The 18,103-nt window shown below is 49.6% G+C and overlaps 1 protein-coding gene across 2 annotated transcripts in view; it reads left to right on the forward strand.

The window, feature by feature from the left end:
* The window catches only part of Vstm2l (V-set and transmembrane domain containing 2 like), a 31,440-nt gene extending 25,286 nt beyond the window's left edge, over positions 1–6,154 (forward strand). The window contains exon 3 of one of the 2 annotated variants that reach the window (XM_031372571.1): positions 5,272–5,757. In XM_031372571.1, the coding sequence (XP_031228431.1) occupies positions 5,272–5,538 (267 nt within the window). In that variant the 3' untranslated portion in view covers positions 5,539–5,757. Of the gene's footprint in view, positions 1–5,271 lie in introns of both variants that reach the window. The other variant, XM_031372570.1, reaches the window with a different exon arrangement.
* The last annotated feature ends 11,949 nt before the right edge of the window (positions 6,155–18,103 follow it).

Below are 18,103 nucleotides of genomic sequence, written 5' to 3' on the forward strand. Positions count from 1 at the left end.
ACTTCCACACTGCTGCCGTTCATCACCAAAGGAAGTCAGGACTGGAACTCAAGCAGGTCAGGAAGCAGGAGCTGATGCAGAGGCCATGGAGGGATGTTCCCCTCGGCTGGCTCTCTTATAGAACCCAAGACTACCAGCCCAGGGACAGCACCACCCACAATGGGCCCTCCCTACTTGATCACTAATTGAGAAAATGCTTTATGCTGGATCTTATGAAGGCATTTCCTCAACTGAAGCTCCTTTCTCTGTGATAACTCCAGGTTGTGTCAAGGTGACACACAAAACCAGCCAGTGCAGGTGTCCAGTTAACATTTACTGATTACAGCTGGGCAGTGGTGGCGCATGCTTTTAATCCCAGCACTTGGGAGGCAAAGGCAGGTAGATTTCTGAGTTCGAGGCCAGCCTGGTCTACAGAGTGAGTTCCAGGACAGCCAGGGCTACACAGAGAAACCTTGTCTCGAGAAAAAAAAAAACCAAAAAAACAAAAAACATTTACTGATTACTATATCTCTCACATACGCTCAGACCAATGTATATGCAAACCTGTCTGTATATGTGGGTGTTGCCATGGTGTGACTGACTCTGTTTGTGCACCTGTGTGTCCAGGATAGTAGAAGAACTCATGTGAGGACTACAGGGACCAAGAGGGGACCCTACCTCATAGTCTCATGTCATCCAAAGGCCAGATTTACTGAACTAGCTCCCAAGCTTTAGCTGTTGGGCCATCTTTGGGCCTTTGGCAAACCACTATGTGAATTACAAGTCGGCAGTGCCAAGGACTGACTGCAGAGTTATGACTTCAGTTAGTAGAGGACACTTCTGAACCCATGGAGCCTCCAGAGGTGCAGATGCAGGGTCGGCTAAACTGACAGTAGTTGGGGATCCTGACCACACCAGAGGGCTCTAACATTTAGCATGCCGGGAGCTGAGTTCTGCGTCTGGCTTTGCGCCCTCTCTAGCCCTGTTTCTGGAATAAGATAGCATAAGACAACACTAGAAACTGGAATGAGCTTGGCCTGGGGGACCCAGCCTCCAGTACTTACCTGTGGCCTTCAGATGCCCAGGCTGCCATCCTGTATTGCCAGCTGTGTTCAAGCTCTGCGAGGGTTGCTGTGATCTCTAAGGCTCTGTGCATTAGAGTTTACATTGATCATTCACTAGTCTTCCAGGTAGAGATGGTGCTGTCCTGACTTAAGAAGTTCCCTCTGGGGCAGGAAACACTGCTCGGTGGGAAAAGGTGCCTGCCCCCAAGCCTGAGGACCTGAGTTTGATCCCTGGGACCCACACAGTAGAAGGAAAGAACCAACCTCGACGAATTATCCTCTGACTTCCACATACGTCTCAAAACAAGCGCCTACCCATATATTCACACAATCACAAAAATTAGTTAAATAGAAAATGCCCCCCCTTCCCTGAGCCTGTCAAGTGATGGCTGCTATCACAGTAGGCAAGAGATGATTCCAGAAGGTCACAGTCACTTATGTCCAGTCTCCAGGCCCAGATGGAAAATGGCCAGCCGTGTATTCGCAGGGGATAAAGGGAAATGTGACAGTAGTCACCACCACTGGTAGAGAATGGTCAGTCTCTGAGAGCCTCTGGCCTGAGCTGACACAGGCCTGGGGGCTCCCTGGAGGGCAGGGCTGAGGCCTTCAGGGCTCTCAGCGCTGTGCCAGCGATGGGTGGGCTTGCAGCCAATCAAGGAAGAGGGATGGAATGGGATCAGGGGGCCTTGTTGAGGACTCAGCTAGCAGAGTCAGGGCCTGCTCTAGCTCCTACATGGTAGCCCCTGGATAGAAGGGTAGTGTCTCACATGTTCAGGAGCAGGGCAGTGGCAGTCTAGGCTGGATGTTCTTTGTCCAGCATGGTGACCACAGTAGGTGGTGACCACAGTAGGACCAGCTGGAGGTACTCAGACTCATAGGGTTCCAACTTGGGCTTTGGCCCTGCTCAGGGGCTGGTGAAATGGCAGAGTGGAGAAGAGGCTGGCTCTGGTAGACCAGCCCATTCCTCCCTCCCTCCCCAGGTACTTCCAAGGTCTTTCCTTGGAGCCACAGAGAGGCAAGGGTCACACTGTGGGCATAGATGGCCTAGCTTTTCCTCCTGGCCCAGCTGGGAGGACAGAGCCTGGGGTATGTGGCTCTGGCCAGCAAGAGGCTGGCGGTCAGGGCCAGCCTGGCCAGGCTTTTTCGGCGTGATTAGGTGCTTAATCGCTGAGGCCTGTCGATGCTGGGCCTGTGATTATGATTTACAGCCAGGCTGCCCTGCCGGTGTGTCATTTGGCCTCTCTAGTCGAAGATTCCTGAATGAGGAAGCCCTGCAGTCTCTCCCATCACCCCAAACGACTGAGGCAGAAATAGAGAGCCCCTCCCTCCAAGGGAGAGGCTGCTGCTTAGGCTTAGGATAGGGCATCCGTCCCTAGGACACAGAATGCTAGGGCTGGTGAGTGAGGTGGAAGGGGTTTGCCTGATCATGGGAGCCTTGGTTTTTTTTCCCTGGAGCGCCTTGCGGATGTTCCCCGACAACACGCTACAGTGAAGTGCTCTGACCACTGGTGGCTGCTGTCTGGGTCTTTGCCTTTTTGCACACTGTGCTGAGTGAGGGCCAAGTCTGGCTGCGGTCTCACCTCCATCTGGCTTCTGCCTTGATTGACCAGGGTACCCGTGTGTGGCCTGTACTGCAGCCTCTGTCCGGAGGCACCGCCCTTCTGAAGGCCCCCCACTGTCCGTTGGCCTCTGGTAGGTCGTGGAAGGGGCTGACACTCAGGGCAGAGGTCTCAGTGAAGGTCTCTGCCTGTGCCTGGAGGGCGGGACGTAGGCCTCCCTCCCCAGGAGCGGCTGCTCCCAGCGCTGCGCATTATTACTCCATTAGCGCCTTGTAGGGTTGACAAATGAAGGATAATTAATATCCGTGAGGGAAACAGATGTTGAGGTAATTCGCTCCCGCTGCGCATTTGCGATGGCTTCTCCTAACTCACCAGAGAGCATGGTGGGACCGTGGGGGTCTCTCTGTGCCCTTGGTCAGGGTGATGGTGTTGGCCAGAGTGGACTCCAGCTGAGCCCCACGCTAGGGAGGGAGCGCCTAATTCTTGGCTCTCCTTACCTGTTTTCCTTTGGGATGTTTTTGTCTGCGTCCCACCCCAGGACTTCTTGCTCTAACCGTAAGCTTATGCTTTCTGGCTTGGGGAGGGGGTGGACTCCTCCGCAGGAGGCTCTTATGGGGCCAGTGCTGCCAACTCTGGAATCCTCTGTGAATCTGTCACATTGTTTCCAGGGTGAGTACATGGAGCCCAGCCTGGGGTCAGTTCCTAGCCTGGCTACATTCTGAGCCAGGCTCAGACCCTGCCAAGACTCCTTTTTTGGAGTCTTAAGTTTCCTCCTCAGTAAAGAGGCCACCTTATTTGTATGCACCATAAGAGAAAAGAATAAATAGCATTAGGGGTCCGCTCCAATTGGAAAAAGGAGATGGGGTGAGTCCTTCCACTCAAGAGACACTAGCTGCTGTTGGTGAGCTATGTCTCCAGCTGTGTGTCTCAGTGCAAGCTGGGAAATATGTCTACCTGCCCTCTCAGGGACCATCATTTTCACCCTCGGGTCCCTTACTTGGGAAGTGGGAACATCAGGGAACCACTAGGGTCCCAAAGCAGATCTGTGGGACTTGGCAGGCGCACGAAGCACAGATGATGCCATCCAGAGAGGGACCTTAGTGCCCAGAGATGGGGCTGGCGGGGTTAGCAGCCTGCTAGTGTGATACCCGGGTGAGCATTGCCAGCTGACGGCCGGGCTTTCAGCTCTAGGAAGGGTCTTTACACAGCAGCATCCTCCCTCTTTAACATCTTCTTTTGTTATTTTTAGTTATAGACACATAGGAATTTACAAAAAGATAGATCAGAGTCCCCATACCCACCACCCAGTCTCCCTAATGATGCATTTGACTCCAAATGCCTCTTCTCTTGTAATGGAAAAAAATAAAAGTTGCCAACAGAGTTATATTCAGAGCAGATTTAATCGCGAGAGTGCCAATCTAGAAATTACCTGAATACCAGCCAACAGGAACCGGTGTAGGCAAGCATGCAATAGAATACTACACAGCAATGAACAGAGCCAGTTGATTGGGTGAAAGTCAGTGTGAAAGAAAATCAGATTTGGCAAACCCCCCATCTGCACCACACCTCCAAGAGAGTTCTGGAATACAGCTAAACTGTGACCGACAGTGGTTGACCCACAAGCACAGCAGAAATAGGCTGTCTGCCGAGCAGGGTGTTCTTGACCCAGGAGAGCAGGGCCCTAATTGTAAAATGAAAATTAAAAACTGGGTCAAGGGTCAGGCTACAACCTAGTGTTTAGAAGGCTAAGGCAGGAGGTTCCTGGGTTAGGGACCAGCCTGGACAACAATAGTGAGATTTTAGCTTTAAAATGATCACATCAATAAAAAGCCAAAACTTTACAAGCGTAACACCCACTCCGCCTCCAGGGAGTGGACAGTTAAACTCTAGCGTCCAAATGTAGGATTTGGTTGTCAGCCTGTGTCCTCCTTTTTATGTGTTTGCCTGGATATATATGTCTGTGCACCGCGCGTGTGCCCGGTGCCCTTGCTAGAGGAGAGAATTGGATCCCCCGGAAGTAAAGTTACAGACAGTTGTGAGCGGCCATGTGGGTGCTGGGAATTGAATCCTGGTCCTCTGCAAGAGCAGCCAGTGTGCTTAAGCTCTGGACCTTCTTTCCAGTCCCCAACTTCCAGGCCAGTACTGGGTTGGTGAGATGGCTTAGCAGGTATGGGCGCTGGCCATGAAGCCAAAGACACGAGTTTGATCCTTAGGATCCAGACGGTGGAATGTGAGGGGACTCCTGGAGATTTTCCTCTGACCACGCATTCACTGTGGGACATGCCCTCCCAGCCCCTAACCCCCAGGTCTCCTGAGCTCTACCGAAGCTCTGCTGTGAGGATGCGGGCTTCCTTCCTATGCAGGGTTTTTCCGTTTATTCAAAACATCAGCACAGCCTGGGAGCTTTGCCAGGGCTCTGGTCCCCTGCTTGTCTGTGGAATTCTCTCAGTTCTGGCTCACCCTTCTTCACTGCTGGGCGGTATTCCACTGGCTGCACGCTAAACTCCGCGGATAGGCATTAACGTTGCTTCTCTTTGTCCATCTGCCATTCATGCAACGGCTCGGATGCTGACCTCGGGCCCCCCACCTGGCTGTATCTGGGGTGGGGACAGCCTGGCGGCTTGGCTCGCGACCCCGGTCGGTTCTCACGGTGCTTCTGTCGCCCCCAGGTGGTCAAGGTGGTGGGCAGCAACATCTCCCACAAGCTTCGGCTGTCGCGGGTGAAGCCCACGGACGAAGGCACCTACGAGTGCCGCGTGATCGACTTCAGCGACGGCAAGGCCCGGCACCACAAGGTCAAAGCCTACCTGCGGGTGCAGCCCGGGGAGAACTCGGTGCTGCAGCTGCCTGATGCGCCCCCAGCCGCGCCCGCACCGCCGCCCAAGCCGGGCCGGGAGCTGCGCAAGCGCTCTCTGCCCGAGGCCTGCAGCCTGTAGCCGGCCCGCCCCGCATGCAGTCCTCCCGGCCCTGCAGCGACGGCGGCAGAGGAGTCCCGCGTGTGCTTTGCTTGCTTACCCCCCCACCCCCCACCCTTCCTGGCTCCGCCTCGTGCACCCCGTCCTCGTGGCCAGCCCTCTGGTGAGGAGCCGGGCCGGGGCCCCACGCTCCTGTTCCTCCACATTCTACCTGGAACCGGCTCCGGAACCCCCAGGGAGGCGGAGTCCCACCAGCCCCACGCGGGAGGCTGCCCCACCAGGCAGAGTTAGCACCAGCAGGCTCGCTCAGGGCCCCCCAGAGGCTCTCCCCGAGCCCCCCTCTGCCGGCAACCCCCTCCCCCCTAACGCCCAGCCCCTTCTCGGGCCTGTAAAGTTCACCTAAGGGACCCCCTCCACCCATCCCATCCCCATTCCCGATCAGGGGACACCCACCCTGGTGGTTTGTAAATATTTCTATTGGGCCCACCCCGCCCCGGAACTGGCTCAAACCTCTGGCCACCCTCGGTGATGGAGGGGAGGTGGGAGGCCCAGGGCTTTGCCTAGGGGTGAGCGGGCCCTGTGTATATGACCCAACCTGTGAGTACCAACCAACTCCAATAAAGCGGTTTAAACCAAACCCGGACAGTCTTGCTGAGGTTGGGAGCTGAGCCTCTGTGGGGAGGGAGGTCATAGCACTGAGTAGAGGTGACCTGGTGCTGAGAGCCTGACAGCTTTGCAGAGAGCAGGAGCTGCTGTTGCCTGGGGAAAGGGTCTCCAAAGGGCAACATAGAGAAAGAGACTTTGTCGACACCCACTGTGAATACCGGGAACCTGAATTAGTCCTAGATTCTGAGATAATCACACATACAGAAGAACCTGAGAAGCAGGTTTGCACGAGTGGATAAACATCTTTGTAACTGCCACTCAGCAAACCCATCACCCTGTAGCGGGGCCCCCACTTTGGTCCTCAGTATCCTCTACTGTCCCAGGGAACCAAGTGGTGATGACTCTTATGGTAATATCGTCATCATCATCATCACCACCACCACCACCACCACCACCACCATCAACAACAACATCATCATCAGTTTTGGCGATAGAGTCTCATATAGCCGGTGGGCCTGGGACCCCTGGACCTGTTTGTTTCAGTCTCCCAAGAGCTGAGATTATAGAAGTGTGCTATCACACCTAGCTTAGTAGGTTTGTTTTTAATACCTATATGTACATTACTTTTTTGTTTTTTTATTACATTCGTCTTTGGGTGGTGCGGTGGCGGATGGATGCAGAGGCCGGAGAACAACCTGAGGATGTCAGGGATGTCAGTTCTCTCTTTCCACCAGTGGGTCCTGGGAATCGAACTCAGGTCATCAAGATTGGAGGCAAGCACCCTCACCCACTGAGCTGTCTCACCCACTGTCACTTTAAACAAAATAATTTAATTTTACTTTTCTTTTTCAGTGCTGGGAATGGGATTCCTTGCATATGCTAGACAAGTGCTCTCCTGTGGAGCTCTATCCCAGCACCCACATATTTGAATTTTGTGGGTTTGTGTTTGAAACACGTAACTCAGGATAGCCTCACACTCCATGTAGTCAAGGATGACCTTGAGCTCCTGATCCTCCTGCCTCAACTTCTCCAGTACTACTGGGCTGACAGGGTGCATTCCTTCTGAGTGCTTTATCTAAGGCTGCTGCTCTAAGTGCCTCCTCTGTGTCTGCTGTTCAGTGAGCATGCGAACCTCAGGAGCCTTTGCCAGGCTGTCCAGGAAAGGATCTCATATTCTCCTGGGACAGTCTCCATCCCTCTATTACACAGCAGAAAATCAGGGGCAGGGAGGGTACATAGTGCTCCCTAGCTTCCACAATAGTTGAACCTTCCTGAGTCTGAAAGTGCGAGTGCTTGGCCCCTGCCAAGACTGGATCCCTTCAAACTGTTTCTCTCCTACCACTCTTGGGATGACCCTTGGGTCATCCCAGCTGCCATGCCTCCACTGAGATTTACCCGAGGATGGGTTGACAAGGACCTCTCTAGACAGGATGGCCAGCAGGTCCCTTGTCTTTGCACTGTCAAAACCCAATAGCACTACCTAGGGACAGGGATGTGATGATGTGATAGAACTGGGCCCCAAGACTTTTGCAGTACCACAGTACCCCCAAGACAAGGCCTGTGCTGTGATTGTAAAAAGAGAGAGAGCATCGGGCTGTGGTGGCGCACGCCTTTAATCCCAGTACTTGGGAGGCAGAAGCAGGTGGATTTCTGAGTTCGAGGCCAGCCTGGTCTACAGAGTGAGTTCCAGGACAGCCAGGGCTGTACAGAGAAACCCTGTCTCGAAAAACCAAAGAGAGAGAGAGAGAGAGAGAAAGAGAGAAAGAGAGAGGAGAGAGAGAGAGAAAGAGCTATTAAGATATGTTCTGGCAGGGTGTGGGGGAAGGGGGTGCCTTGGCAGGCCCACGCCTTGGCATCCCTTCCCCCTGAGGGACCAGACACACACTGGCATAATATAGAATAAAGTTTACTTAGGGCATAGGGATGGGAGTTAAGAGAGTAATAGAGGCAGAGAAAAGCAGAGAGAAGGAGATAGTAGAGGAAAGGCAGGCCATGACCATGTGGAAAGAGGTGGGAAGGGAATGGGGAGTAAGAGGCAAGAGAGAAGCTGGGCAGTGGTGGCACATGCCTTTAATTCCAGCACTTGGGAGGCAGAGGCAGGAGGACTTCTGAGTTCCAGGCCAGCCTGGTCTACAGGCTGGGGACAGAAAAAAAAAAAAAAGAGGCAAGATCTTAAGAGGGTAAGAGAAAGAGGAGGGGCCAAGCAGCCCCTTTTATAGGGCCAGGTAACCACGGGGAAGAGCATACTTGGCTACTGCCAGGAACTGTGCGGGTGGATGGAGTTTAGACAGAATACCAACACCCTGTATCCTCAACTTTTGAAATGAAGACACAAGCTCAGAGGAGGGCAGCTGAAGGCAGGTGGACAGGCAGGCAGAATGGATGGATAGAAGAACAATGGATGTGTGGATAGACAATGGGTGGACTGGCAGGTGTATGGATGATGGGTAGATAGGTGATGGATAGATAGATGGGTAGTGGGTGGATGAATGGATGATGGATAAACGGATGGATGAATAATAGGTGAACGCTGGATAGATGTGCTGATGGATGGATTGGTGGGTGGGTGGTCTGATGTACTCTTGGAAGGACTGATGTATGCATATACTGATGTATGTGTGTGTGTATAGAAGGACTGATGGATGGGAGGCAGATGGAAGGCCAGATGATGGCTGGCTGGTGAGTAGAAGGGTGAATGGATGAATTGAGATGTAACTAACCTAGCTGTGGAGGCAGCAGGGCCTGCACCTGTTGCAGAATCTGGGTATCCAAGGGCCATCTTGTCTGCCCTGTGCTCATCTGGCCAGTGTCTAGCATTTATTCAATGAATGTGATCCATCTCAGAAATGTCCAAAGGCAATGCAGACCTTGGAAGGCTCAGGGCCCAGGGAAAAAGGAGTGCCTGGACTCGAGTCTTGCCTCTGCCTGTCCTTGCTGCCAGGCCTCCAGCAGGACCCCTCACCTTCCCGACCCTCAGTTTCCCTCTCTGTATAATGGCAATGTGACTGGGGAAGTGAGACCTGAACCTTGGTGAGCTGCCATCACACATCCAAGGGGCCTGTCATCCAAAGGACAGATGAGGAATGCAGAGGAGCTTGCTATGCGGAGCCTACAACACTCACACTGCTAAGGGAGGATGGGAAATGAGGCAGTCCCAGCCGTGACAGTCTCCACACCTCCCAGCAGCCCCGCTCCCAAGGGAACTGGAAACACATGTTCGCACAAAAACCTGCGAATATCCATGAAGTATTATCCATGGCAAGTCACCAGACAGAAACAGCCAAAGCGTCCACCAACCCACGAGTGACTGAGGAGGACAATGTGGTCTATCCAGGCAGTGAAATATTATTTGAGAATGAAAAAGAACATTTCCCTGCAGACTACAGCATACAGGAACCTTTAAAGAAGGTGATAGAAATATTCTAAAATCGGTTGTCATGGGGGTTGTACGACTTCGTGGATTTGCTGAGTCATGGAGCAGATATTTTAAGTTAGATGAATATATGGTATGTGGGTATCTCAATAAAGTTGTTAAAAGAGACAGAATACTCCTAACGGCAGCACTGGGGCCTGCATGCCAAAACCGGGTACTCTACAGGCGCTCGGGAAATTATGGCTCCTATTTACGTATTACTGTGATTCTTTAAGTGAAAACTAGAGCGAGTGGGGTATAGCTGATGGTGGTGGCTGCAGGAAATGGAGATAATGAGGCTGGGAGACACATCCTAAGGTGGTACCCAGGCCTGTCTTGAAGGTTCAAAGCAATCCCAATGTTCCCCAAGGGTAGTTGCAAGCCATTTCCCCCTTGTACCCAATACAGGAACAGCCTGTGGGCTGAGGAGATGTCCTCGCTGGTAAATTGCTTGCTGTACAAGCATGAAGACCTGCATTTGATCCCCAGAACCAACATTTTTAAAAACACAGGCATGATCATGAATTCCACCAAAGCTGGGAGGTGGACTCAGGCAGGATCACAGAGCTTTTGACCAGACAGCTTAGCCTAATCTATAGAGTCCAGTCCAATAGCAAGACCCTGCCAGATGAGGAAGTACATTGAGATGCTGGCTTCCACGTGCATACACATACATATGCTACAGAGAGTAAACTGAAAATTAAGTGTGACTGTATATGCCTGGATCTCCAGCCACTCTAGCTGCTGAGGCAGGAGGATTGCTTGAACCCAGGGATTTTTTTTTTCCAAGACATAGTTTCTCTGTGTAGCCCTGGCTGTTCTGGAACTCATTCTGTATATCAGGCTGGCCTTGAACTCAGATCTTGACCTGCTTCTGCCTCCTAATTGCTGAGTTTAAAGGCATGTGCCACCAACTGCCTAGCATCAGCCTGCTTTCTTATAGAACCCAGGACCACCATTCCAGGGATGGCATCACCCACAATGGCCTGGGCCCTCCCTCATCAATCACTAATTTAAAAAATGCTTTACAGCCAGTGAAATCAGGAATTCAGGGCTGGAAACACACACCCCACAAAAAGAATCCAGTATGGGATTTGTTCTAAATTCTTGGCCTTCAGACTGCATAAACTTCTATAGCTACATAGCAACCCCAGGGTAACCACATCTCAGTACAGCTCCCATGCAACTTGAGCAGCTGTAGGCTATTCCATTGTTGGACATAGAATGATTTATTCAGAGGGTTCCTAGAGGCTGGTCACTGGGGTCTCCTGCCTCCAGTAACCAGGTTTTGTGGAGCGTTCCACCTGGCAAGCCAGAGCACGGGCAGAGCACTTCTGTAAGATGTCTCTATACCTTAGAATTGCAAGGTCAGAGTGCAGAAGCTGGTTTAATTCTCGTTAATTACTTTCCATGGCAGTGGGAGCAATTTACACTGCTATAAATGGTGTGTGAATGCACGCCCAGCCCCTCATCCCTATCTCCACAACCTTAGAATCAAAGGCATTGATCTCCTTGGTCTGTGGGTAAGCTGGATGCTCGCCCTTCACCGACCCAGCGCTTTTTGCTGGTCGAACAGCCCCCTGCTCTCCCTCCCTGGGAGTAGACAGTCAGTCTGGGCTGTCTCACTATTGGCTGGTTCTCACTATTGGCTGGGTCTCTGTCAATCATCCTGTTGACTTGTGGCATCTCTGTGAAGTGAATTTAAATTTGGCTTTGTTTTGTTTTTCCTTTTGACATTTTGTCTGACAAATATTTTTTATTGTTAAGTGTTAAGTCTCAGTCTCTCTATAATGTTATCATTTCTGAGTTATCTCTCATTATATAAACATAAATTGGAGGCTCTGGGAACTTAATTACTTTTCCTTTGCCTTAATGTATGAGCTCACTTTTTAATCTTTCTAGACAGTCAGCAGCACCTCCATCCCCTCCCCCACCCCCAAACTGGTCCAAGAGGCCATCAGCACTGAGCTCCACACCCACACCCATGGCCACTCACCCCATCTTTTGTCTACCCTTTATCTCCTCTATGATGGGTCAATATCATACAGTTTTGTGACACATTTCAATAAGTTCTACGACTTTCTACTCCCCTCTCTGTGTAGTGTTTTGTCTTGTTTTTTTGTTTTGTTTTGTTTTTATTAGATATTTTCTTTATTTACATGTCATACGATATCTCCTTTTCTGGTTTCCCCTCCAAAAAACAAAAACAAAACAAAACCAAAAACCAAAAACCAACAACAAGAACAAACCCCTGTTCCCTCCCTCCTCCCTGCTCCCCTTGTCTTGTTTTTTTTTTTGAGAATGGATCTCTCTACATAGCCTCGGCTGGCCTGGAACTCACTATATAGACCAGGCTAGCTACAAACTCATACTGATCTTCATGCCTCTGGCTAGTTCTGGTAGTAAAGGCATGCAGCACTGTGCACCTGGCTCAAGTGTAATATTTTGTCTCCAGAACTTAGTGCTTTGCTGTTTTAGAACTAGGATCATCAGAACTAGGGGAGACAGAAAGTCTCCCCTCCACATGCCCCAGGCTCTGCATCCAACCCTTGGCTCAGACAAAATTCAATTGTTATTTTAGTTGGTGTCTTAGTCGCTGTTCTATTGCATTGCTGTGAAGAGTCCCTATGACCAAAGCTACTTATTTTACAAAATAGTATTTAATTAGGGGCTTGCTTACAGTTCCAGATGGTGAGTCCATGACCTTCATGGCAGGGAGCATGGCATCAGGCAGGCATGGTGCTGGAGCAGTAGCTGAGAGCTCACATCTTATCCACAAGCAGGAGAAAGGGGGAGGGGAGAGAGGAGACAGAGAGGCAGAGGGAAAAACAGAGAGAGAGTGAGAGAGAGAGAGAGAGAGAGAGAGAGAGACTTTTGAAACCACAAAGCCCACACCTATTGACACGTGTCCTCTAACATGGCCACGCCTACCAATCCTTCCCAAAACAATTCTCCTAACTAAGGACCAAACATTCAAATATACAAGCCTATGGAGGCCATTCTTCTTCAAACACCGTTGGGATTATGTTAAAATCATAAACTAGAGCAGCAAATGCTTACATAGCCATGTCTATATGTGTCTCAAAACCCCCTTCCTGTTCTAGGCCTCTTTTCTGAACCTCTCCAGGAAAGTGTTTTGGGAATATGATGACTAGAGAATGAAAATATGTGTGCTGCTCCTGTGGGTTGTCAGAGACCGTATTGTGAAAAACAGAGAACTATTAACTGGAGAATCAAGATGGTAGGTTTATGGGTGTGTTCTGTATCACTAGATCAACTTTTTTTGTTTTGTTTTTGTTTTTGTTTTTCCAGACAGGTTTTTCTCTGTATAACCCTGGCTGTCCTGGAACTCACTCTGTAGACCAGGCTGGCCTCGAACTCAGAAATCCACCTGCCTCTGCCTCCCAAGTGCTGGGATTAAAGGCATGCGCCACTACTGCCCAGCACTAGATCAACTTTATGCTTATTGAAACTTTTTTTTTTTTAATTTTTGGTGCTGAGGGTATTAGGGATCAAATCTATGGCTCTGGCATACTAGGTAAATGTTCCAGCACTGAGCTACACCCACAGTCCTGGACATTTAATAATAAGATGTTGAGGGAGGAGCTGGAGAGATGGCTCAGCAGCTAAGAGCAGGTACTGCTCTTCCAGAGGACCTGAGCTCAGTTGCCAAAACCCATATTGGGCAATTTGTTATCTTCTTTAACATCAAGTATATGGGATCAAACAGCCCCTTCTGGCCTTCCTACACTTGACAGGAGCTCATGTGCGTACACATATAATTTATGAACCTTTCTTTTTAGATTGATTAAATTTATTTTGTGTCTGAGACTGTTTTGCCTGAATGCATATATACGTACTGTGTGTGTGTGTGTGTGTGTGTGTGTGTGTGTGTGTGTGTGTGCGCGCTTGTGCATGTGCCTGATGCCTTGGGTGTCAGAAAGAGCATCAGAACCCATAACTGGAGTTATGGGTTGTGAGCCACCATATAGAGGCTGGGAAACAAACTTCAGTCCTTGAAAAAAACAAAAACAAAAAACAAAACAAAAACAAAAAGTCAGCCAGTGCTCTTAAGTGCTGACCCATCTCTCCAGACCCTACATATACACATAATTTGAAGTAAAAATCCTTCTCAGGTGGGTGGTAGAGGAGGCAGACACCTTTAATCCCAGCACTTGGGAGGCAGAGGCAGACAGATCTCTATGAATTTGAGGCCAGCTTGGTTTACAAAGCAAGTTCCAGGACATCCAGGGCTACACAGAAAAACTCTGTTTTAAAAAAACTAAATACATACATACATACATACATACATACATACATACATACATACATATAAAATCTTTCTCAAAAGAGATGAGGGAAGAAAGAACATTTAGGATTTCTTTTGAGCCTAGCACAGTGACAAATGCCTGTCCTCCTGGCCGCTTGGGGGGCTGAAGCAGGAGGATTGCTTGAGACCAGGAATTCGAAATCAGCAAAGGCAACAACCTTGTCCCACAATAAAGATGTTGTCTTTCTATAGTCTGCATGGTTTTTAATGAGTTAGCTCCCACTTTTCTTGCTGTTACCATTGCAATAAAATATTTTGCTATCTTCTTCTTCTTCTTCTTCTTCTTCTTCTTCTTCTTCTTCTTCTTCTTCTTCTTCTTCTTCTTCTTCTTCTTCTTCTTCTTTTTTTGTTTTTTCGAGACAGAGTTTCTCTGTATATCCCTGGCTGTCCTGGAACTCACTCTGTAGACCAGGCTGACCTCGAACTCAGAAATCTGCCTGCCTCTGCCTCCCATGTGCTGGGACTAAAGGTGTGCACCATCACCGCCCGAGCTTTTGCTATCTTCTAATGTATTGCTCTTTATATACATGTGAAGTCTACCGGCTTTTGTAGTCCATATTTCTTTGATGCTAGGGCTTGAATCCGAAGTGGTGTGCCTGCAAAATGCTTGCTCCACCACTGAGCTACACCTCCAATCTGTTTTCTGTATTATTTTTCACTTTTGTATCCAGCCATTGTATTGAACTTTAATATTGGCAGTGTTTTCCCCCTTGGTGTCCTCACCTACCTCCCAGCCGTGTAATGACATTTGAATTCTTTCCAACCTATTCGCTTCTTGTTATTTTCTCTTCTCTAATTGCATTGGCCAGTGTCTTCTGTAAAATGAGAGGGCTAGTAGAGTGGTTTTTGGGGTGTGAGTGGGGATGGAGGAAATAGGCCTGGCAAGTGTGCAACTTTTCTTCTTCCTCTCAAATTCTGGGCTTTAAGATCTATATCATTTGTGCTTTTAACTTTAACGTGAATGCTTAATTCCAGCCCCAGCACTGTCCAATGTCCTGTAACTAAGTCACTGTTCTATTGTTGTGAAGAGACACCAAGACCAAGGCAACTCTTATAAAAGAAGGGTTTTAACTGGGGGCTTGCCAACAGCCCACTATCATGGCAGGGAGCATGGCTGCACATAGACACACATGGTCCTGGAGAAGTATCTGAGAGCTACATCCTAATCCACAGGCAACAGGAAGAGAAGAGAGCCTGGGCCTGATGTGGACTTTTGAAATCTCAAAGCCCACCACAGTGACACACCCCCTCCAACAAGGCCACACCCCTCCAACAAGGCCACACCCTCTCCAACAAGGCCACACCTCCTAATCCTTCTAATCCTTTTCAAACAATTCCACTCGTGCAGAATATTTTAGGAGCCTCGACCTTATTGGCAAAGCTTCTAAACACTTTTGTGTTAGTGTTGTCTCAGGCAGGTCCCATTCTATCCTCCAATATCCAAAAGGCAAACAATTCCAGAGTTATGCTGAATGGTTTTTGCTAGTCATCTCCAAGTACAACTCTGGAAGCCAATAGGTAGGTTTGGGTTCAAATCCAAGCTCTGTCACCTTTGAGGTATGTGATGTTAGGTCCACCTCCTCTTCCTGAACTCCCAAGTTTTCTTAGAGAATTTATGTAGGCACTGAAGTTGGCATCTTGTCCAATGAGGCTGCTCTCATTGGCAAGCATAGGGTGGTGACAGGGCAGGGCCTGGGAATCTGCATTGCTACCCTGCCTTTCTGCCCGACTGGGAGTGAGCTACTGGGATATCCCATGTGCTGAGTGAGGTGTTTGAGCAAACAGACAAAGTGAGAGCCTTCGTCATTTCTGATAAGTGGGAGAGAAAAGATGGAGCTCAGATGCGGGCGGCTTGTAAAGGGTAAGTATTACATCTGCACCTGAAACATAGATCAATATTTGAAGAAAACCAATCAGGACACAAGAGTAAATAAAGTAGGGGAGACGAAGGAATGCTGTGGCTGGCAAGGACCCTAGGCTGCACACCATCTGGTGTCTGAGTCCCCTGGACGACAGCTCTTCCCCATGTGCAGCACCATGCTCTCCCCAAAGAGACCCTTGCTGTCTGTCACTACTGAGGCAGACCCTGGAGGCATGTCCGCCCACGCCTCCTCCAGCTGCTCCCACCCTCTTCCTAATCTTACAGGGTTTGGTTTTTTTTTTTTTTCTTTTCTTGATTTAGTCCTAATTTGGTTTCATTTTCTACACTCCTTTTAGACCATTTGTCTCTGAAAAAGACTTGTCTAGTCTCAGCATGTAGATCTTGATTAGGCTGTGGGGGTCGGGTGGGGGGGTGTCCCCCCAGCAGGAGGGATTGTAGCACAGGATTGTATCACCTTGCATACACCAGACAAGCACTTGACCTCTGAGCTGCAATTCCCTGCCCTTTTCTTTTTCTTTCCTTCTTTCTTTCTTTCTTTCTTTCTTCTTTTTTTTTTTTTTTCTCGAGACAGGGTTTCTCTGTGTAGCCCTGGCTGTTCTGGAACTCACTCTGTAGAGCAGGAATGGCCTCAAACTCAGAAATCCACCTGCCTCTGCCTCCCAAGTGCTGGGACTAAAGGCGTGCACCATCACTGCCCGGCTCCCTGTCCTTTTTCTATCTGAAATATGGTCTTACTAAATCGGCCCAGTTGGCCGTCAACTCCATAGACCAGGCAGGTCTTGAATCTATGGACACTGACTCAGCTTGTCTGCTAGCTGGGACCAGAGGCCTGGCTCAGTCAGGAGCTTTTACTATGAAGTCCGAGGGCTCTGGGGCTAGAACACAGGTTTGCACATGGGAGTGGGAAAGCCTTACACCTCTGCTCTCACTAACCTCCTATAAAACTCAGCATTTCCTTCTCCCCTGAACAAAAGGAACGCATGTTAGCTGTCACCGTCAAGTCACCAGCTTGTGACTTGATCACTATGGGAACTGCAGAGAGACTTTGTATCATCCTGAAGTGCTTTCTGCAGGTGGTCCAGAACATTGCACACATGTACTGCGGCTTTAAAACTGGTTGTTATCAGGCCAGCTGCAGGATTCCATTCTTTATTGTGCTAGTAAAGAAGCAGGCCTGGTGTCTTGGATGGGAAATGTCCCCACACGGGCCGTGTGTCTGGGCAGTTGGTCCTCAGTGGGCGGTACCATCTGGGAAGGTTGTGTGACCCTTTAGGAAATAGAGTTTTGATATCAACTAGACACAGGCTAGAGTCACTGGAGAGGACGGAGCCTCACTTGAGTAAATGTCTCCATCAGATTCGGCTGTAGGCAAGACTGTAAGGCATTTTCTAACTTAGAGATCGGTGTGGGAGGGAGGGCCCAGCTCCTTGTGGGAGGGGCCAACCCTGAGCTGGTGGTGCTGGGTTCTCTAAGAAAGCAGGCTGAGCAAGCTGAGCAAAGGCTGGCCATGCGAAGCAAGCCAGTAAGCAGGACCCATCCACAGGCTGGCTCTGCATCAGCTCTCCTCTCCAGAGTTCTGCCGTTTGAGTTCCTGTTCCGACTTCCTTCAATGGTGGACAATTGTGGAAGTGTGAGTTGAATAAACCCTTTCCTTCCCAGTTTGCTTCAGTCAAGGTTTTTCACCATAGCAATAGAAACCCTTTCCTAAGACACTGGAGGAAGTGGGTCACGGGGGTGGGCCTTCAGGATTTCTTAGACCAATCCCACTTCCTATCCCATTTCTCTGCTTCCTGAATGTGGATGAAATGTCATCAGCCAGTCTCCTGCTCCTCCCACAGCGCCTCCCAGCCTCCTGCTAAGCCTTCCATGCCGCAATGGGCTGTATCCCTTGGAAATGTAAGACAAAAATAAACCTCTTTGCCCTTAGATTCCTTTTCAGGATGTGTTATCACATAACAAGAAAGTGATTAAGACACATGTAGGGCCGGGAGGTGTGGCTCGGTGGTAGTATACTTACCTGGTATGTATGAGAGCCTGGGTGCCCTCCCTTTATCCTTTGGCACTAAAAACATTAAAATAAAGCATATTTATTCCCATAGCATGCTTTAAAAAGATATTTTTAGAAACTGCATTTCGGTATAATGGGTTCTCTTTTGCCATTTTAAAAAATAATTAAAAAGTATTCTGATATATCTGTAGCCTCATCCCACTACCAGATGGTGTGCAGTGTGTGTGTGTGTGTGTGTGTGTGTGTGCAGTGTGTGTGCAGTGTGTGCGCAGTGTGTGTGTGCAGTGTGTGTGCAGTGTGTGCAGTGTGTGCAGTATGTGCAGTGTGTGTGCAGTGTGTGTGCAGTGT

Source organism: Mastomys coucha, unplaced genomic scaffold, assembly GCF_008632895.1.
Source record: "Mastomys coucha isolate ucsf_1 unplaced genomic scaffold, UCSF_Mcou_1 pScaffold15, whole genome shotgun sequence".
NCBI classification, from domain to species: Eukaryota; Metazoa; Chordata; class Mammalia; order Rodentia; family Muridae; genus Mastomys; species Mastomys coucha.